Source organism: Pyxicephalus adspersus, chromosome 11, assembly GCF_032062135.1.
Source record: "Pyxicephalus adspersus chromosome 11, UCB_Pads_2.0, whole genome shotgun sequence".
NCBI classification, from domain to species: domain Eukaryota; kingdom Metazoa; phylum Chordata; class Amphibia; order Anura; family Pyxicephalidae; genus Pyxicephalus; species Pyxicephalus adspersus.
This window is the reverse complement of record NC_092868.1, coordinates 35,646,159-35,674,056: the sequence shown is the minus strand read 5'-3', so window position 1 is coordinate 35,674,056 and position 27,898 is coordinate 35,646,159. Positions and strand designations below refer to the sequence as shown.

The 27,898-nt window shown below is 38.1% G+C and overlaps 2 protein-coding genes across 6 annotated transcripts in view; one reads left to right on the top strand and one right to left on the bottom strand.

The window, feature by feature from the left end:
- PCSK7 (proprotein convertase subtilisin/kexin type 7) overlaps positions 1–27,898 on the top strand; it is a 501,704-nt gene that overhangs the window by 450,466 nt on the left and 23,340 nt on the right. Inside the window, exons 1-7 of one of the 2 annotated variants that reach the window (XM_072426903.1) lie at positions 17,293–17,334; positions 21,013–21,491; positions 24,526–24,660; positions 24,755–24,920; positions 25,913–26,003; positions 26,873–26,927; positions 27,338–27,476. In XM_072426903.1, coding sequence (XP_072283004.1) covers positions 21,060–21,491; positions 24,526–24,660; positions 24,755–24,920; positions 25,913–26,003; positions 26,873–26,927; positions 27,338–27,476 — 1,018 coding nt within the window. In that variant the 5' untranslated portion in view covers positions 17,293–17,334; positions 21,013–21,059. Of the gene's footprint in view, positions 1–17,292; positions 17,335–21,012; positions 21,492–24,525; positions 24,661–24,754; positions 24,921–25,912; positions 26,004–26,872; positions 26,928–27,337; positions 27,477–27,898 lie in introns of those variants that run through there. The other variant, XM_072426904.1, reaches the window with a different exon arrangement.
- On the bottom strand, positions 286–17,303 carry RNF214 (ring finger protein 214). 4 transcript variants are annotated; one of them, XM_072426905.1, is made up of 15 exons: positions 17,170–17,303; positions 15,582–15,757; positions 13,953–14,012; positions 13,716–13,856; positions 11,426–11,565; positions 8,824–8,892; positions 6,780–6,876; positions 5,900–5,988; positions 5,378–5,468; positions 3,843–3,941; positions 3,055–3,374; positions 2,693–2,843; positions 1,537–1,629; positions 1,387–1,464; positions 286–421 (listed from the first exon to the last, which is right to left on the bottom strand). In XM_072426905.1, the coding sequence occupies exons 2-15, from the start codon at positions 15,708–15,710 to the stop codon at positions 356–358; spliced, it is 1,623 nt and encodes a 540-aa protein (XP_072283006.1). In that variant the 5' UTR covers positions 15,711–15,757; positions 17,170–17,303; the 3' UTR covers positions 286–355. The 4 variants fall into 4 exon arrangements, with proteins under 4 accessions (XP_072283006.1, XP_072283008.1, XP_072283007.1 ...); XM_072426907.1 differs by having other exon boundaries at positions 13,953–14,008; XM_072426906.1 differs by lacking the exon at positions 17,170–17,303 and adding an exon at positions 15,990–16,119.

Below are 27,898 nucleotides of genomic sequence, written 5' to 3'. Positions count from 1 at the left end.
TTTCCAGCATCCTGGGATTCGAGATAGGTAAGCTGCTCAAATCCAGTATCGCACCATTTTTTTTTTTTAAAAGTGCAAAAATCTAAATGTTGCAGTTTCATGTGCTCGTCTTACTTTTGCACTATTAATCTGAAATATTAACAATGGAATGCACACACAGCAGCAGTTGGACTCCAGCTGTTTACCTGTCTTTTAATTCTCAGTCTACAGGTCTAGCAACAAGAAGAGTATACCAAAGTCATTCTGATCTCAAATGATGGTATGGAAATAAAAGACAGAAGGAGATTATTTTAAACACTATTTATTGGAAGAGAAAAATCCTATACAGCAGCATTATAAGGCCTCATAACTATGGTCATCTTTGGCTTGGGCAGAAGGGGCAGGAATTGTTTTTGTTGGTTATGGCCCAGGATCGAACGCACTGTAGAATGATAAATATAAATAATGAGAGCAAGAAATACAAATAAAATGTAATAAAACATTAGATATCATATAGTAAACTAACAGACAGAAATAGCCTACCACTGCTGTGCTACACTAGTTCTTTACAATACTTATAATAGTACACTGCACTACATTTAAAACCAAACTGAAGTTTGAGATCTTTTTATCTGTTAATAGTCCTGTAGCCATTAACATTAATTTCTTTGGTGTGATTCTTGTTGCTGTCAGCTTCCTCATTAGAGAAATCCACTTTTATTTCCAGATAGAAACAGAAGCAAAATGCACTTTCTAGTTGAGTGGGAAGTGTTTAGAACATTGGCCCTCACCCTCATATGGTGTCATTATTGTAGACAAAGCAATTTGAATTCTATAGAAGTTCTTCCCAGCTCTATTGGAAAAACAACACAATTGCTTTGGCCAGAGCTTTAGGTTAATTCTAGGGGGATAGACACATTCCTTTCACTGACATTTAAAGGTGCAGGCTCTAAGGAGTGTCATTCTGATCCTTCAATACTTTGGAGCATGAAGAGCAAACGTTCGGATGCATGCTTTATTAGGTATCTAACTAAAGAAGTTACAATTATAATGACACCTCTAGAGTCTGCACTTTTAAAAGCATGTTGGCAGTATATGTTTATCTTTAACCTCCTCCCCATTAGTAACCTGCGGTTTAAATTTTCCTTGCAAGTACCTTATGCTAAAGCCACATTAATCTATGTCTCCTTTTTGGCGAATAGCCTAAATAGACTTATCATACTGGGCTGATGCTGACAGCTTCAGTCCCCTCAGAAGATCTGGAACCAATCAGAGTGGTTTTTGATTTGGCTATGACACAGGTATCAGAAGCAGGATTTTTTCACAAAATAAGCCTTTAGCCTGCAGATGGAACTAGTGTTATAACTGACTATTGAATAGATTTCTACTCCCATATATCATACTTACTGTTGTGTGCATAACATGATTGCAAGACATGGGCTGCAGCTCATGCGGCTGTACATTCTGCTGACAGATGAGGCACAACTGAAACAGAAAAATTATGCTTAGCTCATGTATTTGTAATTTATACATGGGTCAAAGTAACACAAAACGTACCTGTGGGCGCCCAGCATATGCTCCTGTAGATGGTGGCAAGAATGGTGAAGCTCGTTGTGTGTTCTGATACTGAGGTCTACCATGTCCAATGGGCTGTCAAAAAATATTAGTGCATAAAAATCACAATCCAATTTCTGCTTGTATGTTTGCACCATTTTATTTAATTTACAGTGTCCCTTACTGCACAGAAAGGCAAGTATGAAGTATAAACAAAACAATAAAATATAATTAATAAAAAACAACAAGGTGTAATAAAAAACAATATTGAAAAAATATTGAGAGGTTCCCTTTTGTAAAACATTTAAAATGAATGTTGCATTGCTGGTTCACTGCAAAAGCCCAGCACTGGATATTCTTTCAAATGTATCTCCTAAACAAAGCATGTTTTCACTAACATACAAACAGAAGGGTAGCTGGGGACAGCAGGCATTCATTGCTCTTTATAGATGAGCTCAAACTAGGTGAGCTCAGCCAGCCAGATGTAAGCTAGCACCAAAGAATATGCAGATATTCCTTTAAAATTTTGTAAGATTGCCTTCATGTTTGAAAAATTGTTTGAAGCAAAAGACATGTGAACTAGTAGGACTTTAAAGACAAATAACAAAATCACATTGCAGGTTTGTGGTAAAGCATAGTAAATACACATCTTAAAGGTTCAATGACATTTATTTGAAATGCCACTAATACACCAATGTTGCAGTGCACCACAATGTGTGATGTAGTGAAGTGTTTCTCAAGCAGCATTTTATAGAACTCTAGGATTCATCCAGAGGTTACTAGGGGTTCCTTGAGCCATAAGCAATTTGGACCTCTCATGTCAGTTTACTTGGTACCAATGATCTTTTTTTAGCTATCTGTAAGAGGGACAGTCTTTCCAAAGGCCAGTACTGTAGGAGGCATTCTTCCCACTCACCATCACTCTATTGTACTGTGAGCTGTGGATAAAGTAATTAAAATGGGGGTCCCATAGACCTGAAAATTATTTCATGGGTTCCCCCATGTTAAAAAGAAAGGCTAATGGCTTTTAGTGGAAGCCCAAAAAAGGAAAAAAATACCTTTTTGAATAGCTAAATGTTGCCCCATGCTGAAGGCAGGAGAAGTAACATAAGTGGACTAATATTTATATTTTATTTTTACATCATTTTTTAAAACTTACTTGTGTCGCTTTCAGTGCTGGATTTGGATGTCCTCCTAGTAGTGGCTCCTGCAGCTGTGTAGCTACAAGTTGGCACAGTTCTTCAACAGTAAGGCCAGAAAGTGTTCCACGTTTCAACTTTACTTGTTGTAAAATGTCAGTCAACTGTGCTCTGAAAAAAGACCAGGAAATATTATACATACAAAGCAAATGCAGGTACCAGCGCTGCCTGGAAAACTTTACCTATAAAGGTTTACTATCAATACTTGTTGAAAAAAGCCTATAGCCTATCTACTGACTGAAATAAATAAACAAAAAAGCCTAAAAAAAGGAGGTTGAGAGAAGTATTTTTACTGGTGCAGAATGGGTAAAAAAAAAATTACTTGTTGCATTGTGGGAACCTGGCTTGCAGCTTCTCCAAAATCTTGCTTAGCTTGTCTGTATTTGGGAGCCCGGGAACATCAGTAATGTTGTGAGGATCGGCTATACCGGGGGATCTTGGAGCTGCATGTATGGTGCCCATGAAGTTCCTTGGAGTAAATGGCAATAAAGGTGGACGTGGAAGAAGATAAGGTGCTGGACCCAAAAGTGATTTCTGGAATGGGTGATCTGTAGCTGGTATTGGTATAGATAACTGAGCAGCTGGCCCTTGGTTGCGTATTGGAGGAGCTGCAAAAGCAATTTTCTGCAGCATGAGGTTAGGCTGTAAAAAATACAAAATGAATAAACGTTATCCAAAGAATAGAAATATTTATTATATGTAATACAAAACAAACTGAAAAAGCAACATAATTTGGTTTCTCTGTCACAGTAGTCACTAGTAGTAATTTATTATATGAGTATTGGTTTTTGTTTTTATACATTTCCACTCTATTGGATGTTTCTTACATATCCTTAAACTACCTTTGTCGGGTCATTATCCACTTTAAAGTAATACAAAATTGGGATTAATTTGTATTATAATAATTAGGAAGCACATAACACTAGCTACCCTTACAAAAATAGAAAAAATATTTAAAGAAATACCAATCTAAAAAATAGTTTTTGGGGAAAAAAAATAAAAAAATATATGCCCAAAAGGTGTGATAACATTCAAACACCTAATAAAAACAACAATCTGCAAAGGGGAGTAGTTTATGATGATGCACTTAACAATCCATATAACACTTACATCAGAAGGAGGAGGAGGCAGATTTGGAGCCGGTAATAGAGGGAGGTGGCTTAGTTTTGTCCCACCTCTGACCTGATTTATTTGCAAATTAAACTGTTCCTGAAAAGACAAATTCATAGATAATAAAAATAGATCAAAGCTTGCGTTCATGTTTTCTCAATCCACATTGCTCACTCATCTTACAATTCCTTACTTTATAATGAATATTTTATTTTCCAGATCCTAAATAGGCCCTGTCATGGAAAACAACTGTGCTAGTATGAAGTGCAGCCACCTGTCCAGAAAAGTAAAACAGAGGAAGTAGCTTCCCCCTTAGTGAGTATATATGTAGCTATACGAAGTCTGTGTTGCAATTTCGGCTTCTACTTAAGATTCCACTAAAAAAGTGGAAGAAAAAAAAGTTTACTAATTCACCCTAATTTGAGAAAATAAGAAATGAAACAAATAGGTAAGCAGAAAAAGTGTGGCCAATGCTGCAAGTCACCACCTGTGGTCTCTGACAATATAAAAAAAATATGAAAAAGATATACCAAGTAGGATATTGCCCCGTTTGTAAAATCCTGTTTGTTACAACTCCTATATGAACTTCAAAGGGTAAATACATAAAATGAGCAAAACCAAATGTTTCCTCCTAAAAAGATGCCCCCATACATGCATTGTGGAATCACCAGAAGCTCAATGAAAGACCAAAATGCACTGATGCTGAGAACATGGAGCAGCAAAATGATATGGCAAACTATATGCACAGGTGACAACCTCACTGTAAGCAAGTTAAAAGTAATAGAAAGTAAATTACAAGCACCCAATGGATTTGGAAATATACTAAGTTTATGCAAATTAGAGCAAACAGCCACATAGGGGACTGAAAAAAATTACATCAATCTAGCAGATGCATACACAGCAAACAGTGAAATAAGGCATGGTCACAAATTATGGTGGTAAAGATACCACATACAGAGCCTCTGACAGCTATTCATAATTAATAATTTATGAGGAATATATTATTTCATTTAGCAAGCAAGTGCTGTTTGCAGAGTCCTACTATAATTTGAGCTTCATTTTCTGAAGTTTCGGGAGAAGACAATTCACTTACAACATATAATGGAGTATGACTAATTGCAGGTCTTTGATGGGGCACATGAAATACTGATCATGTATATGTGTCATATTGAAAGTTGTATATGTAAGAACATTACATATTAAATATGTGCAGGTGAGAGTAAGAGACTGGTGTGGATAAGTAGGTGTATCCGAGCAAATACAGATGTCTGATTTTAAAAATAGAAGGATGGGTAACATTTTTTTAAAATTTCTACACTTACATTTTTTGTTTCATTTGCATCTTTTTAGATTGGAGTTGCAATACATATTTCAGGTTTTCCTTTGCACAATTATCCAAAGAGGTCAAATAAAAAAAAAGTGTCAGATGTTGTTTTGTTTCTTGTGGATATCTTTGATCACCAGTGCTTTAGTTTAAAAGTTTATTGATTGTTCTTTAACAACAAGTATATGCTCATCCAAATAAAATACCTTACCATAAGATTTGCTTTCATTTGCCGGATTGCAGTTAGTCTAGTTTGCCATTTCTGTTTAAGCTGAAGCCATTCATTGTGAGGTGGAGCAACTCTAAACGATAACAGACACATTACAAAGAGGTAGAATTGCATTATTGTAGAAAATACTGAAACAGCAAACACTGAAACAGCAATATGTCTTTTTTAAAAGGGCTATGAAAGGATTTAGGATGTTAAATCAATAAGATAAATTAGACTGGTAAATAACCAATGTTTTTAAATCTATGTATTTAAATTGAATACTTAAGCAGACTAAAGTGATATTTGTTCACCTGGAGCTGTGTTTTGTATAAAAAAATGTCAGAAATTGGCTTGGTACCTTGGTACCCTTTCCTGGCTAGCAGGGTTGTACTATGGATTTTTATATATTTGAAATGATTTTGTTAGTATAAATTCAAAAACCTGATCACCATTTCCATGTTAGATGAATTGCAAGTTTTTACTGGTTTCAGCCGCCTGCTTTTTAATATATTAGTTACTTACTTAAGGTAGGATACAGTTACTTCTGCCTCTTTTTCGGCTTCATCCAAAGATATAAGCAACAATTCTCTCCGGCTCTCCAGCGCCAGAACCTTTAGAAATAAGACTTGAGGTCAACCAAAACTTTATTAACATGGAAAGCAGCTGATGTTCATTTATACGAAGCATAAACAATTGGCATGATTTTAAAAGACTACTTGGATTCACACTATCCAGTAAATGCTGCTGACGACATATTAGAGATGACATCCTGTTGAGTAGTAGATCCCTAGAGTAGTAATCACAAATGTCCTAGATATAACATCCTTCAATGCAGCCCCTGACATCAATAAAGGGCCTGGAATGTTATCTGGTGCTTGTAATGCTATAGAAGACTTTCGGGTGGGGCCAGAATAAAGAAGATGCTGAAAATGATACATCAATTAGTCAAACTGCAAAAAGAATTGGCCTAAGACTGGGAACTGAAATAGAAGACTAGGAACATATTAAAGAAGACTGCTACAGAGTAATGATAATATAGCCCCTTTACAGATTAATGTTATAACATCAGTCCTACCTACAGCTCCCTAAATCTTGCAATTTACAAATATGATTTTACTAAGAGAAATATCCAACATGAAAGATCAATAAAAATCTATACATATATATATATATATATATATATATAAATGTTTAGCTTTTTTATTGTTGGTAGATCATATTGATCTGGTCATTTTAAAAGTAGATCGCGAGCCAAAAAAGTGTGGGCACCCCTGCTATGGAGGAAATGGGGTTGTTGTTGTTCTTAGGATTACGTAATGAGTTTCTGTTTACAAAGAAGACAGTTTTATCTTTATGACATAGTCTTATTGAATTGTCCTGAAATCCAAAATAAACATTTTACCTCAGCATTTTGTGCACGCTCCTGTTCCATTAACACACCCTGTGCCACCTCATTTTCCTTCTTCTTTAGTGACTTGAGTTCAGCATCCCACTCTTGCCTGTATATTGAAAAAAACGTGACAAACCCTCATCAACCAAAACAAACCACCTGTATAATACTTTATATGCCCCTCTTGTGCTACAAAAACAGCTCTGATCCACAGGCTACAAAAGACCTTTGTCTCCACTAATCTTCTTTATTCCCATAATGTATCCTGATGCTAGTTCTTTTCATGAGCACACATTATCATCCACGTGATCTCAAAGTGCCATGATTCACTAGACCAGGATACCCTCTTTATTGCTCTGTGGTTCAGTTCTGACACCTAAATGCCTAGTGTAGGCACGTTTGGCAGAGGACAGGGGTCAGCATTGTCATTCTGATTGGTCTGTATCTATGCAGGCCCATACACTGTAAAGCATATTATTTTTTGACACCATTCTTTTATGACTAGCATTAAATGTATCAGAAATGTGTGTTACTATAACTTTCCTGTGGAATTGGACTAGGTGGGCTAGGCTTTGCCCACATACATCAATGAGCCCTGGGCTGACCCACACCCACACTGAAACCATATCACATCTGAATCACTTCAGAGTCTGAGACCCATGTACTTAAACCCCGATTCCACTGCCAGTATGAATGGGTGAACTGTGTGTATGAGATTTATGTAAACTGATAAAATAAACTTACTTAAGTGCATTCAACTTGGATTTAGGATACATTTAAACTCATAGGCTCCTTCTGGCCTCCTTTATTGCTGATTTAGTTTTCTCAAGGACTTGTTTCCATGTCCTAGGCAATCTAGGAGACTGTAGAGGACTGTAAAATACTCAGCTTTCCTAGACCAGAATAAGCAAATCTAAGACTATGTACACACCGTAGATTTTTGAAAGACTGAAAGATGTATGTACAAACAGCACTGTTCTGTTCTATGGAGAGGGGAGGGGGAATGGCACCCCACTGTGCTATCCCCCCTTCACTTGCAACGCGGTTGTTAGTCCTGACAGGTCCACAAACGATGTCAGACGGCCACTGTACATGTCAGATTCTCGTCTGATACTAGCCTGGAGGCGATAATTGGACAAGAATCATCTGACATACGTAGCATTCATCTATCACTATCAAATAAATAAAGCTGAAATGTGAAGGCTTGATTTGCCTAAACCTTTTTCAAAACATGAGATTCATAAGTGATACATATACTCAAATACACTATAACTTCACAAGTTATAATCCTGTAGAATGAAAACAATAGTGACTATAATGAAGAAGCAAACATTTGAAAACAAAAGCACATGAAAAGAGATACTCATATCAATATATACATCAATCAAACATATAAGAAACAAAAAGTTAAAGTATAAGCCAAGCCACAATATATATATATATATATATATATATATATATATATATATATATATATATATATATATATATATATATATATAAATAAAACAAAACACTGGTCAGTAGAGAAAGCCTTTGTCCTTTGAAATGCAAATCAAATAAAAAGACCCTGTTCTAAAGAGGTTGTAGATGAGATGGTAGTCACTTAACCTATGGAAAAGAACTGGTCTAAAAATGTCTAAATATGTTTAGGTTCTATACTGTCAGTTATACTCTAATGCAAAGGTGATGGAGTTACTGTAGGATTCTGCCTATGCACACGCATTGATGGCACCAGAAGAGGCAGTATCGCAAGCATTTCATTTTGGAACTACATCTGAAGCCTGAATGAATAATTACCCAGATTAGGACTAACATTTGGGTGACAAATACCGGTACATGAAAATTCTGTCTGCAAAGCAATATTCTAAAGGCTGAGCCCCAATGGCTAGAAGTAGGGATTGCTACTGACAAAAAAATGAAGCCTTGACTTTGACTTTTTTGTTTTTAATTCCATTTTCACACTCTACATGTAACAGTGAAGACAAATTCTCAACGATTACTCAAAAAATGTGAAGGTAAAAAATATTGACAAGAACTAACACATTTGTCTCACCTTTCTGCAGTTTGCTCAGTAAGCAGCTCCCCAATCTTGCTTTCAAGTTCTGCTTGCTCCTGATTTAGGCTAAAAAAATAAATAAATAGATAACTTACATATATGTACACATACAAATATACTGTATATTTTTTGTTCACAAAATTTCCACAATCCCCAGCTCAATCTTTGTTTACACTGCTCAGCTTATGCAGGCTCTGATCTCGGCACTGCTGAGAGCAGACTTAGATGCCAGTGCAGGAGTTACATTGTCAATTACCTTCCAATGCGTCAAAAACGCAATGCGTCAAAGAGTCAGCTGACCTAATGCCATGTTTACCTTGTAATTCCAATAACATTTATTTTGGGAAGAAAATAGATGCATGGCAAATTTGGCAAATTTACACATTATGGCAATAGCTTACCAAGACCAACAAATTCTGTATACTTTAAAGTAAATCTGCCACCAACTTGCTCAATTTAGACAAACCATAATGGAAAAAAAATGCATTATTTTAGTGAAATCTGTTTATCAAAACCATTAGTATATTAAGCTAAAATTGTTTGCAATTGTTTCTTGTCTCTTTCTACCCCCTATTAGTCAGTAAGCCCATCTATTACATTTTAAGTAAAATATAGGATTCTATGTCTAAATATTATATCTAATATACAACAGGTCAGGCCTGCTGTTAGTAATTCAATATGGTGATGCAAATTTTCCTGGCCACTACAAGTTTCAAAAAAGTATTTTTATGCCCTTCTTAGTTCTGAATGTAAATGGTGCAGTGGGTAGGGTTATTCAGTGTTTCCTAGGCTATCCAGAGGCCAAAGATGTAACTTATATATATTGATGATGTTATGGATGCACTGGACCTTTCGCCTAAAAAGTCCTTAACTCTTGTTTATGTGTACCTGTGAAAAATGATTTTTTTTTTTAAAGCAAAGGGTGGACACATGAAATATCTATTTGATTTAGGGTTCTTCCTCTGTATATGTAGTGTGTTGGTTACTTGAGAACAATCCTGAAAAGCATGCTCATATTACAGCAATTTTTACAAGCGCCCACAACTTTTGCATTTTTAAACATATACATATGTGTACATGTACATACTCACATACAGTGAGGGAAAGAAGTATTTGATCCCTTGCTGATTTTGTATGTTGACCTCTGACAAAGAAATGATCCATCTACAATTGTAATGGTAGGTTTATTGTATGTGTGAGAGACAGAATACCAACAAAAGAACCCTCAAACACCCAGTGCTCAAAAGTCAGAGCTTGATGTGCATTGTAATAAGTATTTGATACCTTATCAACCAGCAAGGTTTCAGGCTCCCTGGTCTTTTCCCTGTATGCAGGTAACGAGCCGAGATCAGAAGCACCCTCTTTGAGGGAGTGCTCCTAATCCAAGCTTGTTACAGTGCCTGTATAAAAGACACCTGTCCAAAGAAGCAATCAATCTGATTCCAAACTAGCCACCATGGCCAAGACCAAAGAGCTGTCCAAGGATGCCAGGGACAAGACTGTAGACCCACACAAGGCTGGACTGGGCTACAAGACTATCGCCAAGCAGCTTGGTGAGAAGGTGACAACAGTTATCGCGATAATTCGCAAATCGAAGAAACACAAAATAACTGTCAATCTCCCTCAGTCTGGGGCTCCATGCAAGATCTCCCCTAGTGGAGTTGCAATAATCATGAGAACGGTGACGAAGCAGCCCAGAACCACACGGGGGGAACTTGTCAATGATCTTAGGGCAGCTGGGACCATAGTCACCAAGAAAACAATTGGTAACACACTGCACTGTGAAGACCTGAAATCTTTCAGAGCCTGCAAGGTCCCCCTGCTCAAGACAGCACATGTACAGGCCCGTCTGTAGTTTGCCAATGATCATCTGAATGATCCAGAGGAGAACTAGGTGAAAGTGTTGTGGTCAGATGAGAACAAAATTGAGTTTTTGCATCAACTAAACTCGCCGTGTTTAAAGGAGGAGGAATCCTGCCTATGACCCCAAGAACACCATCCCCACCGTCAAAAATGGAGGTGGACACATTATGCTTTGGGGTGGGGGGGGGTTCTGGTAAGGGGACACGACACCTTCACCGATTTCAAGGGACAATGGACAGGGCCCTGTACCGTCAAATCTTGGGTGAGCACCTCCTTCCCTCAGCCAGGGCATTGAAAATAGGTTGTGGATAGGTATTCCAGCATGACAATGACCCAAAACACACTGCCAAGGCAACAAAGGAGTGGCTCAAGAAGAAGCACATGAAGGTCCTGGAGTGGCCTAGCCAGTCTCCAGACCTAATTAAACATGGAAAATCTCTCATAGAAAAGTGCAAAGTCATCTATTGTGAAGGGATCAAATACTTTTTTCACTCATTACAATGCACATCAAGCTCTGTCATTTGAGCACTGGGTTTTTGAGGGTTCTTTTGTTGTTGTTCTGTCTCTCACACTACAATAAACCTACCATTACAATTATAGACTGGTCATTTCTTTGTCAGAGGGCAAACGTACAAAATCAGCAGGGGATCAAATACTTCTTTCCCTCACTGTATATCACATTACACAAAGAAAGCTATACTATCAGCGTGGAAGATGATACATTCCCACTATATACCTCCCACTCTTGTTTTGCAGCTTGACAAGTTCAGCGCTCAGATCCTGTTCTTTCTGAGATAATTCTCTCCCCTCCTTCTCCACTTTTTTTCTAGCCTCCTCCTTCTTAGTTGTCAAATCTTGAATAGATTTTAAATTCTCCTGTAGCATGTAGATTGGATAAGAAAGAATATTATGAAACAAATACATTTATTCTGTGAAAAGCACAGCTACTATGTGCACCAAAACTTTACAGTTTCATAAGTAACATTCAATTAAAAAAGAGAAACATGGTAGGCCTGCAGAAACGTAATTTATCTTTATCCTTTTGATTTTATGTTTATTATATGGATGTAGCAGTCAATAAATAATAAAATAATCTGATATTACTTACTCATCAATAATATTAATTCGGATACTTACTTTCTTTCTTCAACAAAAAAACCCTGTTTCCCCATAAGATGTTTTTAACGTTTTTACCCTAAATAAAGTTTCACATGCCTTTTTAGGAGCGCATTTTAAACTAGAGGTGACACATGCAAAATACTTATGTGTAAAACCTCAGGGATGCAACTCCTAATGATGCAGAATAGGAATGGCACAGACCCAAAACAGGCACTGTATGTTGCCTGGGAAGCAACTAATGACACAATGGGCCTGATTTAATAAAGCTTTCCAAGGCTGTAGAAGATACACTTTCGTTAGTGAACCTGAGTGATCCAGCAAACCTGTAAAGGATCCTGTCCAGAATTGAAAACCTTTGCAAACAAATAGCAAATGACTTTCAAAAAATGCATTCCAGGTTTGCTGGTTCATCCAGGTTCACTGATGAAAGCATATCCTCTTCAGCCTTGGAGAGCTTTAATAAATCAGACTCATTCTGTCTTCTTGGTTAGGTGTTTTTCTCCTGACTGAATCTTTAATGATGGCTATGGCAACCTAAGATTGTTCAGCTAGGTATTCTGCTTTTTTGTCAGATCTCTTTTAGCAGTAGAGAAGAATGAGTGTCATTTTATCCAGGCGCATTTAATCAGCTTAGATGGCAATCTTGTTCCTACAACTATAGCAGACACCCTGGGCTGACCTCCCCCTGATGCTTTTTCTGTGCTTTTATAGCTCTCATCTCAGAGCCTGGCCTGTGTAAACCTTAAGCCACATACACACTTGCAATTATAGTAGTTGGAAAGGATCTTTCCAACGACTAAGCAATAAAATATTTTCAATAAATGTATTGATGTTTTTAATATCTACTTCTGGTTGGTTCTGGTTAAACAGAAACTTCCTACTTCTGTTGTTCTCCCCACTTTTTGGTAAGCAATCTCCCCCCCCCCCCCCCCCGGGCTTTTTTCTCTGCTGTTTTTGGTATATGGAGAGGTGGTAAATATTTCACTATGCAGACTGTTATAGGGACTTCCTAATGTCTATGACATTTCAAGAAGAATCCAAATGCTTTCCTTGTTTTTAGTATGATTGTGTACTCTACCCTGTAAATAACCTCATGCAAGTACTGGCAGCGTTCAGCAACGTGTGAATTCATAAGACTACACGAGTGAACTGCGGTAGTGAAATTATCATGTATATCTTCTAGCAGTGGAGACACGCATGCACATACAGAAGATACATTCCTTGTCCTCACTACTTGTCAGATTACAAAACAGATACACACAAAATGTATGCAAAAAGAACAATGCTGACAATGCCCATAATAACAGCCCTTCATAACGAAACAGAACAAGATATGTGTAAAGCTCTCTATATAAAGCTCTATGTTACAAGAGCTAACGTATTTAAACACATTCAGGTACAGTTATCTCTGTTAATAAAGCCACGTTTTTTTAGATTGATTATAGAGTTAGAATCACTGTTAGGCTTATATTGCTGTCTGTGTGTCTACTGTATAACGTTACTGTTTCTATTGATCTGTGTGACCAAAATCGCAGACATAAGTATCAAAAAAGAAAATGATAGGAAATTCAAAATTTTACAGCTGTCACTGGGACAGGAGGTGGGAAGAAAACTGTCCATGGTAACATACATTCCAGTGATGGGTCCCATACTTATTTCCCCAGTGCAGTACAGTCATGAAGAATGAAAGAATTAGTTGCTGTGGGCCAGATAACCCTTTAGACTCCTTGATATAGGAGACCAGGCCTACAGAAAATGAGCAAACTGACAGACTAAGTGATGTACTGCCTGAAGAAGACCAGTAACAATGGACCAAAATGCAAGGCAGGGCCAGTGTTGGAGAAGGTAATTACAGCTTGGCATACAGTCTTCTTTTACACAAGATGAGTTTTTACATCATCTCATACCTTATGTTTGTGCATTTCATCATCTCTCTTCTGTTTGAGTTGTTTGATTTGAACCTGCAGCTGTTTTTCTGACCGGGTCTGTTTGTCCAGCACCTCCTGGTAACTGTTCTTCAGCTGTTCTCTGCGGCTGATGAGTTGCTTCTGCAAAGTGAAAACATTGGTATAAAGAAGAATAGGCACTGCACAGATCAACATACATCAACATACAATAAATGTAGACAAATACTGGACACTTACCAGAATCTTTTCTGTGTCTTCATCAGTGATTGTCTCGGCATCTTGCTTTTTATACTCTGTCTAAGGTAAAGGGTTAATAATTACATTGTATACACCTAATACTGGTTTAGGGTTAATAATAAAGTAGATATAAACCCATTCAAAATATTGCATTAAATTTACCTTATTAATTCAATTCTAATGGTTTCCAATATTTATAAACCTGCAGCTTTCATTAAAATACCACTATTCCTTTGCAAATGTGTGAACATACAGTTCCCTATTATATTGTAGCATTAGAATATACCTAAATTGGAGTCTCTTTAATATTTATATGTCTGTTAATTCATGTGCAGCTTTTTCCTTTTTTTTCAATAACCTGTGTTATTATCTACCTCATGTTTATGACTTTGTTTTATATTATATTTTCAAAAAATCTGTAATAAATATTTACATTAAAAAAACAAAACACTATTAATTCTGCCAAAAGGTCCTTGTTAAGGCACTTTGTGGTAAAGCAGCCATTCTTATTCAGGGTTCCTTGAGCCATTACTGACTCTGCTGATGTTGCCTCATAGTACTGAAGCCAACTCCACTTGGCAGAGGCACAAGCATGCCACTAATGACATTTTCAGTTGTCTACAAAGGTGGCATTCAGACCACCACAGTAAGACTGACATTATACACACTGACCATCAATGTAGGTCATATTTTACAAATGATCTAATACATTATTTAGAAGGGGTTCCCTGAGACCTGAAAATATATTTTAAGGGTTTGTCTTTGGTAAAAAATGGGCTGTGTTAAAGTGTGCCAACTGTACCCCATTTGTGTTTTTGTGCAGTCACATTCATCCCTGGGGGAAAGTACAAGCAGCTATGCTGGCACACCATCAGGCACCATTAGGGTGAGTGTGGAGTAATCTTTCATGATCCTTTCCAATGACAAAAGACTGAAAGATGCAGGAACAAGTGCTGTACATACAGTGCCGTTCTGCTCTATGGAGAGGGGAGTGGGGAGAACTACGGAGTGGCACCCTGCTGCACTCTCTCCCCTTCACTTGTATTATGTCCATTCCTCATTTGTGGATCCGTCAGGATGGATTCATTTAGGTGTATCTTTAGGCATCTGTATCTCTATATCTGTAGGCAATGTTTGAATTATTATCAAATGTTTACCTGGTAAATGTTTTAAAAGTCAATCATTTTGGGATGTGCATGCTTTTTCACATAACTACATTTCTAAATAATCAGACATTAATCTGTTATAAATCCTGAACCACCTCAATGCTTCTCAGGTACTTCTAAGGAAGATTATTTGAATCCATGAACTGTATAGGCCATAGGCCATGGAACTTTGGCCTGATTTATTAAAGCTTTCCAAGGCTGGAGGGGAAACACTTTCATCAGTAAAATCCAGCAAACCTGGAATGGGTTTCTTAAAAGTCATTTGCTATTTGTTAGCAAATGTTTTCAAACCTGGACCAGATCCATTCCAGGTTTGCTAGATCACCAATGTTCACAGATGAAAGTGTATATTCTCCAGTCTTGAGAAGCTTTAATAAATCAGACTCTATGTACCCAACATGTGATCCACAGAGCTGATTGAAGTGTACTCTTTGCTACAGAATACCGGAATAAAACTTCTTACCTGTACAGAAATGCACTTCATCTGACGCCCACTGTGATTTTCCCCATTCTGCGTTGTCAGTGGTCTGCGTTGGTCTGTTTCTGGTTTGCATCCGGCATCACCTTCCACAGGACTGGGAGTTTCTAACATTTTACCAGCTCTGGATGGCTCTACTTTTCTAGTGTCAAAAATCAGGCCTGTAAATCCAAATTTCAGAAGTTATTTAACAAACCTTGGTTATGTCCTGTTTGAGTTCTGACCTTTCACAAAACATTTTAATGAGCGTTTCTTGGACAAGTTAAATAAAAACTGAGCATCTCGGGTATGTGCAGAAGGAGCCCTTTTATCAAAAGAGAAAGAATTGGTGATTTCACACATGCGCAGTGAGATCGGCAAGTTTTTTCCCAACTACGTCACCTGATCCCGCACCTGCATCAGGTGATTTAGGAAGAACCCGGAAGAAGAGAGGAGAAGATGGCGGCTCCTTGTGTGCCAGGCCGATGACTGATACCGGGAGGATGCGGGACCCGATGGAAGAAACCTCCCGATAGATTGACTGCTCTACGGGATTAAAGGTAAGTTTTTTTTTTTTTGTTTTGGGTTAGTTTTGAGTTTACTTCCTCTTTAATTAAAAGGCGCGAACAGACCATAAAGCTGACCTATCACCAAAATATTTACTACATAAAAGCGTAGACAATCGTTTTATGCAAAATAAAAATGTAATTCTTTTATTTATTTTTTTTCAACCCCCTTCCTTTTTGTGTTTATCATTACTGAGATGAAGAATGAATGGGAGCACAGAGCCTCCCGGGATATATACATCACACATCGCAGGGGGCTTTGGCTGCTGCTTCTGCGTATGCTCGATCTCAGACATGTGCAGATGGGGAATTTTTCTACATTGAGGGGAAAGAAACGCGCAGTGAGATTATTTTTTCCTCATCTACGTCACCTGACTTTGCTTTTGCGCAGTGCGAGATCGAGTTATGGAGTGTTCTCCCCAGCCCCTTTTAGCTGGGCGCACCACCCAGTACTTTTGAGTAACCACCCGGCACGAGAGTTGGGTCACAATACAGGAGCTGCCACCCACCGACAATTTCTTCCCACCTGGCTTTAAAAAATTCAACATTGTTAAGTAACCAGAAACCGGAAGAAGACAGCAGCACCCGACGCTGACGAAGGATTCCAGGATAGCCCAGAACCCATATGAGGATATCTCCAGGGGGATTGAGGGAACTGAAGAATTAGGTAAGCAAGATTTTTTTATTTTCAGTTTAGTTCTGCCTGGTAATCCTACCACAAAGTACTTTGTTTAGGCACTTCCTGTTATGAGGATGATTACTATCTCCTTAGTTTGCCCCAGCGTTGTCACCATGTCACACAAACCCTATGATTCTTATACTCACAAACCTGTACCCCCATAACATATGACAGCTATGTGAGCACAGTACTACCTATATGCTGCACTAGGCCCCTGTGTTATATACACACACACTTGGGGACACTATGTGTTCTGTACTAGGAGCCCCTCTGCCTCATACATATAACAATAACAGTACAGACTAGTATGACAAGCTCAGGGTCACCCCAAGTAAATGACGTCACTCACAGCACCGAATCTTTATCACACGAGGATTCTGTTCTGTTATCGGGAAGCTTTAGTTTACTTCCGGTCTGTGCGTTTCACCGAGGCCCGCCCCGGAAGTGTTCATGACGTCACCAGTAGAGCTGAGGTAAATGCGGAAGTGGAGTGGGGCGAGGAGTAGGAGGACAGGTATGTGAATTTTCCAGGTGATATTCTTACCTGCTACTCGGTGCAGGTGAAATTACATATACAAGGAATGTTCGGCTTCTAGAAGTTTATCTTTGCTTTCCATTTATGTGTGTGCTGGATGCTTGGTGCTGCCCATACTATTTATAGGCTGTGTTTTGGTTTCAGTGGGTTGAAGCTGTGTGAACATGGACTCCATCATTTCTGTGTTACATACTGTTCTTGGCTTGGTAAAGAGCACCTGTAATGAGATACAGAAGTAGCCTTTGGTTGCCTGTGTGTAAAATGCAGATTGCCTGGCTGTGGTGTTTGGCCTACAACAAGTCTATGGAGGAGTTCTGATGTTTGTCTGAGATTTATTTATGTCTGACTTATGACAGGTACACTTTACACCTCCTTACTGGCTGTCTCTGGATTCAACAGGCCTGATGTAATAAAGCTCTCCGAGACTTGGGAGGATACACTTTCATGAGTGAAGCTGGGTGATCCAGCAAACCTGGAGTGGATCTGGTCCAAGATCCAAAACCTTTGCTAGACCCCCTAGTGCAGGGGTGGCCAAACCTTTGACTCAGGGGCCACAATCTGAAAAACAATTGACAGAGGGGCTGGGCTGATAGGAAGTGGCCTGGGTCACTGCACACAACCTGCTCACTCTCCCATCACAGGCTCAGATCTGGGGTACAAGTTTTGTACCCCAATGATCTTTTTGGCTATCTGTAATGGTGACATTCATCCCACTAGCCGTGTAAGAGGAATTCTTCCTACTGACCCCACATTAATCTTCTGTGAGCTGTGGATATAGCACCTGCCAGGACTGAATGAGCTCCTGTGAGAGCGTTACGTCAGCCCAACCAATGGAGATGGCTGTAGATTGTCTTCAGGAAGGGAATAAGGAAGAAGATGGCAGCACCCTGTGATGGAACGGGGACTGGAAAGTATAGCAGGGTTTAGTTTTGCTTTAGGTGACGTTGTCATGTGGGGTAGTATGAAGGCTGCCATGAATGTCCTTTTAAAGAGATTGCTGGTTGTCTCTTGGTTCAGCAGTCACAGACTTGGAGCAAGCATGCAGTAAGTGAGGGCTGGCACATATCAGAACTCCTCATCTCTGTACAAGTTTGTGGGTTAATCCTCTGCTCAGAATGCTGATGGCCTGAACCCAGACAGTGACTTAAAGTCCTTGGGCAACATGAATCAGCCAGCTGTCATTTCCTGTAGAAGACTTGATCAGCGTCATTCCCTGGATTTTTTTCGGGCAGGTCACTTTAAATGAAAGCACAAAACAAGATAAAAGGACATTAAAAGATAAAATAACAAAACCAGCTCTTTCTGCATTATTCACCTTTGATCTAGAGATTTTCCCCAGCAGTTTTTACATGGTTCCAATAGTCTGAAGGTTAGCATGATTTAACCCACTTCTTCTGAGCCCAGTTGTCCTGGACTTGCCAAAGCCTGTGACTGGACAGTAAAAGGAGAAGCAAGACAATGATGGGGTCATGTCTCTGTCGCTGTGTTCTCTTCTCATCATTCTTCCTTTCAGCACATGAACTGATTGGCTTCTTGTTCTGCTTCTTACTCTCATACTTCAACTCTCCTGTATAGCAACTGGAAAAGGCTGATGAGAGTTTAAACTCTTATAGGTATGTTTTTATTTAATATATTTATAAGTATAGGAATCTGATCAGTAGCCTCTTCTTTCCCTTTTGAAGGGCTGGCATGTCATAGGAAAAAGCAGCCCGAGCAGCCAATCAGTTCATCATTTGCTGACAAAAGGCATACTGATGTGGAGAGAGCAGAGTGACTGATGTGAGCTCATCACTGTGCTCCCTTTACTGTGGATTGCTTATATCAATAGGTACGGTAGATAAGGTGTTAGGCATTTTATAATCCTTTATTAGGTCTGCTCTCTTTGGATATTCCAATGTGGTTTTATTATAAAACCATGGGCCGTGTGTATCCCGGGCTTTTAGTTCCCCTTTTCCCTTTATTATTCTTAGTACTTGTTTATGTAGCACAGTTGGGTATTTTTTGTTTTTCTGTGTTTATTATTCATCACCAGATTCTGTACTGTTGTCCACTCTAACAAAAAAAACATAATGTAAATTAAAAACAAATGCAGCACTTAGGTGGCTTTTGTTATTATAATAACAATAAAAAACACTAATGATATTTGAACTGTTGGTATTTTATTGTAGAGCCCCCAGATGCTTCATATCAAACACTAGGTACCTGGGAGCAGTAACTGTTCCTTTTAAGTATTTTCCTCCCCTGTGTTAAACAAAATGAACGGCCTCAGGCCAATGGTAACCATTTTGAGCAGTTAAACTGAACATCTGAACTTGGCCTGAATGATAACAGAGACACATACATTTGTGTTTTATATCTTTGAACTTGGTTCAGCTTTGAACCTGTGATAAGGAAGCTTAGTTTAGTGATAGTTGCCTGGCTGCCATGCTGATTCCCATTTAGTACTTTGAGCCCCTGATTTAGAGGGAGGAAGTAGATAAATATTTCTGACGTTTTCCTTGTGTTGTTCGTCTTAATCAGGGTTTCCTAGCCAGAGTTCAGTAGAACCCTGGGAATCCTCCAGAGGTTGTTAGGGTTTCCTTGAGCAATTTGTGTTTCCCAGGTTAGGAGATGTTGCATAGGTGAAAGTGACGGGACCCAGAAATGTTCTGAATATGGGGGGTAAAGGAGAGGGCAGAATCAAAGATCACGCCAAGACAACATGCCTGAGGGGAGACAAATAACAGTGTTGTTAACAGTTAGGAATATATCAGGGGGGATCTGAAATTTGAGGGGAGGAACGACGATGATGAGTTCTGTTTTATCCATAGTAATTATTTCAAGGGATCCCCCATATTAAAGAGGTCGCAAAAGGCTGATTTAGTGGAAGCGTAAAGGGGAGAAATTCAGAGGAACATTATTTAGGTTAGACCTTATCTGATATCTAAATGTTTCCCTAGGTTGGAAGCTATGCTAATGTCACCGTGCTAATATACCGAGCTGTGGATATAATAATTATAGCGGGGGATCCCCAAATACGTTAAAGTTATTTTAAAGGTTCCCCTCTGGTAAAAGCATCAAGAAAGGGTCTAAATACCGGTAATTGTTCAATGTAATTGTCACCCATACTATTAAAGCCAGTTAAAGAACTTTATAGCCAGGTATTTGGCATTTTCATTTGGACTGTAAACAACAAACTGAAAGTATTGGGTGTTCTCCTATTTTTTTTTAACATAGGATTGGAGGTGATAAACTGACATTAAAATGTCTGCTTTTCTGACTTTGATTACATGCCATTGTTTCTGTATGACATAAAATAAAACCTTTGCTTTTGTTATGTAATGCAGTGTTCTCCCCATGCCCTTTTAGCCGGGCATACCACCCAGCACTTTTCAGTAACCACCCAAAAACAGCCGGTTTGTTACTGAAAAGTGCTGGGTGGTGCGCCCGGCTAAAAGAGTCACAATACAGGGGCTGGCACCCGCCTACAATTTCTTCCCACCCGGCTCAAAAAAACTTCTGGTTGAGCACTGTAATGTTATCCATTAGTGAAGTAGATAAATGTGGTGACCTAGCCTATAATAAAGTAACTTAATGATGAATTCTGGTTCTCAGACGTCTGCTGTTTGATCCTATTTAACACAATATTAATAATAGTTTTTTTTTTCTCCTCCACAGGAGCCAATGCCCTCGCTGGGTTGTTTCCTGTGTAATGGGCCATCACAATGTTTTATTTTTTCACCTTCTACATGTGCCTTTATTGTCTCTTTACCTGGGCCATCTTCCTCTCGGCTTCAACACATGCTGCCTGCTTGCCCTCCAGTAACGATGCCACAGGTCTGGGGAAAGAGCTGACCTGGGCTGTCCGTCTGGACCCCTCTCAAGGCTCTGGACGGAGAGAGGAGTTGGAGGCTCTTGCCAAAAAACTTTCAGATACTACCGGACTGGAAAACCGAGGTGTTATAGGAGAACTTAAAGACCATTACCTGTTTGTACATGTGGGTGATGAACATTGTCATGAGGAAGTTCGTAGAACAGTCCATGACCTTTTTACACAACATGACGGTGTGAGATGGTTCTCAGAACAAAGACTACTGAAGAGATCCAAAAGAAGCTTGCACTTTAATGATCCTAAATATCCATTGCAATGGCATTTGGTGAGACCTGAAAGCTCTTTTATTTCTTTTTAGACATTAAGTAAAATTTTGGACAAAACCAAAAATTATTTTGCAGGTGGTTTAATAGCCATTACAGTGGTTTTATTATAACATTCTCGCACTATGACAACCCTTCTAAACAATTTATTTATTGGTGCATTCGTTGTTATCAACTCTGTTAAATAGTAATAACACTTTATTGTTGGTGGGGGTACTTAGAAAAAATAAAGTCTGCTGTGTTATTATTAATGAAGTTATTTTCCCATATTTACATTTGATTGTTCTCGTCATTGTTTTAGTTTGTTTTTCAGTTTAACTGTCATAATCGTTGTTTACACATATTCAAGAGTCAGATCTCTGCAGATGCTGAGCTATGTCCACCTGCCATACAAGGCCAATGATTTAATTTGACATTTATGCTGGAGCATTAGTGAGGTTATAGAACCACTGTAAGTTTAGGGAGCAGAGCTGGAAAATCTTGGTAAATTAGGGTTAAAATGATTATTTTACTATTATCAGGTGTATATAGGTCAGACATAATACACAACACCTTAAAAAGTTCATAGTTTTGCCACTAACTCTCTTTCATAAGAGCTCACAATTTAATGTCCCTGTCATGGTTATATGTCATTAACACACTCTTAAGGCCAAATTTGAGGACAAGTCAATTAATATCTTGTTTTTGGGATGTGGGAGTAAACCCGGGGAGAGCATACAAATTTCTTGCAGATTGCAGCGCTGGGTCTCTGGTTCATATCTAAGCCAGGGCTCAAAGGTCAGAGTGCTAACATCTGAGCCCAACTGTACTGTTGATTTGCAGCTTCTATTTAGCTGTTAATTATTTTTTTTTCTCTTAGACTGATTGGTATTACATTTTTCATGGCTCTGCAAATTTTTCTGTCTTGAATTTGACTTTTGGCTTCGAACATTTTATATAATTGCTCCCTTCTTGTTGTTCTCCCCAGCGCACCAACCGGCAAATTAAAGAATTTCTATATCTGGGTATTGTTCTCTAAAAAGTGATCCTTTAGTGACTTAAGATGTTGACTTTTGTTTCTTGACTCTTTCTGTTCATATGGTGTTGAGAAGGGCCTGATTGGGGCCTTCCAAGCATAGTCTTCTTCGTTTAGTCTCATGCTGGAGTTCCAATCACTTTTTCAAGCTAAAAATCCCAGGGTACATACAATTTTGTCATTGTCACTGTTGATCCTGCATTTATCAAAAAATAAAAATCTAGTTTTATCTTTGCTATGTCTTCTTTGCTTTCTGGTTACAATTGGCATTTTGGGATCTCCCAAGCCTCAGTAGATGATGCAGAAGCCTAATTTGTAGCATCAGTCCTTTGACTAGTGGGTTTTTCTGTGATAAATGTCTTCATGCAATGATCTTACATATTACTGCCCTTCTCTTTGAATATTGATGCAAGGTTATATTCACTTTTTATTCAGGGAGTTTATTTCCGCTGGTACTGAGCGGTAATAAGGACAAACCCGATAAATCTTGTGTAATCATGACAATTTGTACAAATACTACAACAGAAAGAGTTATACTGGAATCATCGGGGCTCTACAGGGTTTCTTTGTTAAGCCTGTGATTTCTAACTTTCATTTAGAGCTTGACAAGTTACCTTTGCTTGTTTTGCTTCCAGCTATGTTCAGGTTGTTTCTGTACTTCAAGACCTGCCTAATCATGTAAATGTGCATGAGAGTACAGGTTTAGGTACATTCAGAGAAATTATTTTTGTTTTTGTTTTTTTTTATAGGTAGTTACTGCTTTTTTTGTTAATAAATAAAAAATGTTTAAGGTGATGATTTGTGACACAGGACTCTATGCAAGCTTTATTAAAAAAAAAAAATGAATAGTGAAAGATTGCTATTGTACAAATATCATTGAGGAGATATCAGTTTGATGAGAATATTCAACAGGTATGACTTGCCTAAGTTTATAAATATTGTGATCTTTGTTTTGAAAGGTACAGACATAATTTATAAATCCCAGCAATATAATAATGTTGAGGAATCTTTAAAGAGATCTTGGGGAAACCAGTAGCACTAGTTTATCTGCACAGTTTGTTCCCAGAACAAATATCTGGTTGAAGCTGCTGAAAGGACATTTGAAATATTCTACTGACTAGATTCTTCCATTTCTAATTATTATGTGTAGCTGTTGATTTCATGGTAGATTCTTTGCGACACACAGGAACAGAGAAAATCTACAATAAGAGTATTGATTTACATATGAAACCAGATATTCCTACATTTCATGCTTCAGGAGATTGTTAAGCAAATAGAGCTAATCATCTTTATAGTCATTATTGCAAACTGAAGCCATTTTCCTGGATAAAAGATTTATCAGGGGTGTTGCACATATGTATGTCTGAGAGGTTTCTGCTGTGCAATTTAACTTTTCATTGTTTTTCTTTTAAAACCCATTTTGGGAGGAGTATTAAAACACCTAAATATCATTTAGCCTTATTGCTGTCTAGTTACTATTTGACTCTCCTGTTGCATTTACAGTTACCAAATATTGTGTAATGGTAAATGTTTTAATGTTAAGAAAATCAGATATTTGCTTGAACTGTGGCCGGAACATGATGTTTACATGTCCTCTTTGAGCACATAAGAACATTTTCCAGAGTTGTTCCTAAGTTCAGCAACCTAAGAATATCATGTTTCATAAGTCGTTTGTAGACTACATTCGTTTTTACATAGCTAAGATATATAACTGCCCCTACTTACTTTTCATTAAAATGCCAATATAAACACAAGATGTTTTCTACCTACCCTAGAGTAATGCTGGTGGCAGTTTTTTTTTTTTGCATGGTGGTTCCCATATTAAAAATGCAAAAATTCAGTGAGCTTTTTATTCCTGTAGCAAACTCCCATGTTTAACAAAGGTAGATAGGTCAAATAAAGTTGACTTTTTGCAAGAAAAAAAAGGATGAAGGAAGGGAAATGACTAAAAAATGTTTGTAGTTCATAACCAGTACATTTCCTGATACTTACCTCTCTTTATGATCTGTTTTATTCTGCAGAACAATACTCGTTACCCTGGCATGGACATTAATATTACTGGAGTGTGGGAAAGAAATATCACTGGCCAGGGAGTCACTGTGGTGGTCGTAGATGATGGTGTTCAATACACAAATCAGGACATTCAGTTAAATTATGTGAGCATTTTCAGCTGACAAATCCTTATGATGTTAGAAGTTGAATACATAACATGTAATGAAAAAGCATAATTAAAACTCTCTTCTCCCTCAGAGCCCAGAAGGTAGCTATGACCTCAATTCCAATGACCCAGACCCTATGCCTCATCCTGACAAGTTCAGCGACAACCATCATGGAACTCGCTGTGCAGGGGAAATTGCTGCAGTATCCAACAATAATTTCTGTGCTGTCGGTGTGGCCTATGGAAGCAAAGTTGCAGGTTTGTGGGGAGGAAAACAACAAGCTTAATTATTTACTTATATTTTACATTTTGTAAAAGTCTCATTTCTGCAGTGCCAAGACCATACAAATCTGTACAGCTGCCTCTGGTATTCTGCCTGCCTTCTTCAACAGCCTTTCAGAGGAGATTACTGATGATTTTAGCCATTGTAATAAAGATGAGAAATCAAAAATATTAGGTGTGTGATTTGCCTGTTGGTGGACAGGAACGGGTCAGAATTTGGGCCGAGGATGAAACAATGAAAGATGACATTTCCTTCTCTTCTTGGTTGTTTAAAAGCAGGCGCTGTATGCTGGGGTTTTGCACCCTAAAGACCTTACAACTAGCAATGCATGGAAATAATTTGTTTATGGTTTTAGTTTTAATGCAGTAAGGCATGAGCAAACTACGGCCCGTGGGCCGCACACGGTCCAACAAGGGGGATGTTTCTCCAGCCCTTTGGGTTTTCCCCGGATCTGAGCCTGCGATGGGAGAGTGGGCGGGTTGTGTGCAGTGGTGTAGTTCAGAGGTGTCATGATGGCATAACTCCGCCAAATCTATCGTCGACCCGACCCCTCTGGCAAATTTTTTTTCAAATTGTGGCCCTGACTGAGGAAGTTTGCCCTCCCCTGCACTAGAATATATTTCCTGGTTAATAGCGCTGATTTCATAACTTGTAACTAATAATATTCTAGTGCAGGGGTGTCAAACTTTGGCCCTCGAGGTCATTTTGTTAGTGCTTACATTGAATTGCCAAGTATTTTCTTGTTCCAGATTGCATGTTAAGCAATAACTCTTTGTTTCGATACTTTGTTTTATATTTAATTTGAAGGAATTACTTCCTATTTTTTAAATAAATTTCAAGTTTGGCCCCCGACTTGGTCTAAATTTTTAATTTCGGCCCTCTTTGTTTTTGAGTTTGACACCCCTGTTCTAGTGCTTCCTTTTAATATCTTTTTTTATAATTTTATGTTGTTTTTGCTTTTTTCCAGGGATCAGAGTTCTTGATGGCCCCCTCACAGACAGCATGGAGGCAATTGCCTTCAACAAACACTATCAGATTAATGATATCTACAGTTGCAGGTACTAAGGACATACATGCAGATATTTAGCAAACTGTAGGCGTTATTATTTTTGGACTCATCTCATTTTTCTTCATTGTTAGCTTATTTTGTTTATCTACAATCCTTTTCATTTTCCAGACTTTATTTGTGACAAATTAGTGCAGCATCGTTTGTGTGTGTTAATGGATTCAATCTATTTACACTACAAAATTGATTTAGGAATGGGAAATGGAAACATCTGGAAATTGGAAGGAAGAAGCATGTTTAGGGCGCAAGTCAATTGATCTTTCCCTGCTTTTGGTTTTAGTTGAGCAGTACACATGAGAAGTCGGGCAATAAATGATTTGCATAGCATTTTGTTGTTCGAAGCCCATCAACCTAAACCCATTCCTAAACCCCACTCATTATTATTTGTGGGTTTCTTTGTACTTGGTTCTAACTGAAAGCAAGATTATCTTTTTAAACCAAAACCTCTACCAGAACACATCCTCTCCTGTGAAACAGTATTGTGGAATGCCCTTTGCATCCTATGTATTTAATGACTTGCAATTGGTTTTATTAATGGTTGTCAGATGCAATGGTAGGCACAGTAATCAACTTTACAAGGGATATTCACTATTGAGCTCTATATGTGTTTAGCTTTAATTGTACACAATAAACCAACCCCTCCACATGGGAAGGAGCAGAACAGTTATGTGATTTTTCTGTCTAAATTCTCTTTTCCTGACTGCTAATGAGCTGCCATGTTTGCAGGGCACCAATAGATATCAAATATCCACATCTTTTGACAGAAATCCTAGAATTTTATTAAACCCCCCTATGTGAAAATTGCAAAGAATGTGATTTTGCTAAAGTTTTATGGTATTGTATTTTTTTTTTTTCTTTAAGTTGGGGCCCTGATGATGATGGGAAGACTGTTGATGGACCTCATCAGTTGGGAAAGGTATTTTGTTCCACTGCATTAATAATGTATTATCATCTCTATGTAGTACTTAATAATAATAATAATATTATTATTATCACATATACTCTTTTCTGAAAGCTGGTACAAATTTTTTTTACAAGCTGTATAGCATAGACCTCAATAGAGAGCACACAGTACGTGATACAGATTTAGGAATATGCATAAATGCATTGAGGGAAAAAAAATGCCTAGCCTAATGTAGGTCATATTATATAAACACTTGTGCATAGTCTGATTTTTAAGGTCCCTTTTCTTTTGTTTTGGATTGGGGAGTTTAGGATGTGTTTATCCCTTTATATATACTGTGTCTTGCAGTAAAAAAAAAAGTACCCCCCACCCCCACCCACTCTGTAGCTAAAGTACTTTAATATTTTTTTTCTTTCCTTAAGGCTGCCTTACAGCATGGGGTCATTGCTGGACGGAAAGGATTTGGAAGTATATTTGTTGTGGCCAGTGGAAATGGAGGCCAGTACAATGATAACTGTAACTATGATGGATATGCCAACTCTATTTATACTGTGACGATAGGTAAATGAAATGTACTTATATTTTTTGCTTTTAAATATTTTTCTCGTGATAAAGGTTTTTGCTTCACACACACCAGACAGAAACCCTTAGGCTTGCTGTGTCGGATTGAAACCTCAAATTGGATTTTTGGACATGAGCAAGTCACTGGTTTGATTCACTTTTGATTTTAAAAATGTGTTTGCTGCACGTAGGTTTAGCATCCCCATACTAATCTATAGAAATGTATCACCTGTTGATCAGTTCAAGTACAGGTCACTTGCATGCATAAGTGAAATCCCCAGTTATGTATCCTAATTTCAAACTAATGCTGGTGCTAACGCTCCTCCTGCAAGCTGATATATTATAAAACTATAGTATTTTGCTCCTGTCTACAATACAGTAATGAAGACAATATATAAAAAAATAGCTATACTTTCCCTTTA

Coding starts and splice junctions, on each gene's coding strand:
- RNF214 (XM_072426905.1), bottom strand. CDS start 15,710: ATGTTAGAAACTCCCAGTCCTGTGGAAGGTGATGCCGGATGCAAACCA. Junction 8,893..11,425: donor CTGCAAAACAAGAGTGGGAG/GTATATAGTGGG, acceptor TTATTTTTTTAG/CCTAAATCAGGAGCAAGCAG. Junction 3,375..3,842: donor TGCCTCCTCCTCCTTCTGAT/GTAAGTGTTATA, acceptor TATTTTTTACAG/CCTAACCTCATGCTGCAGAA.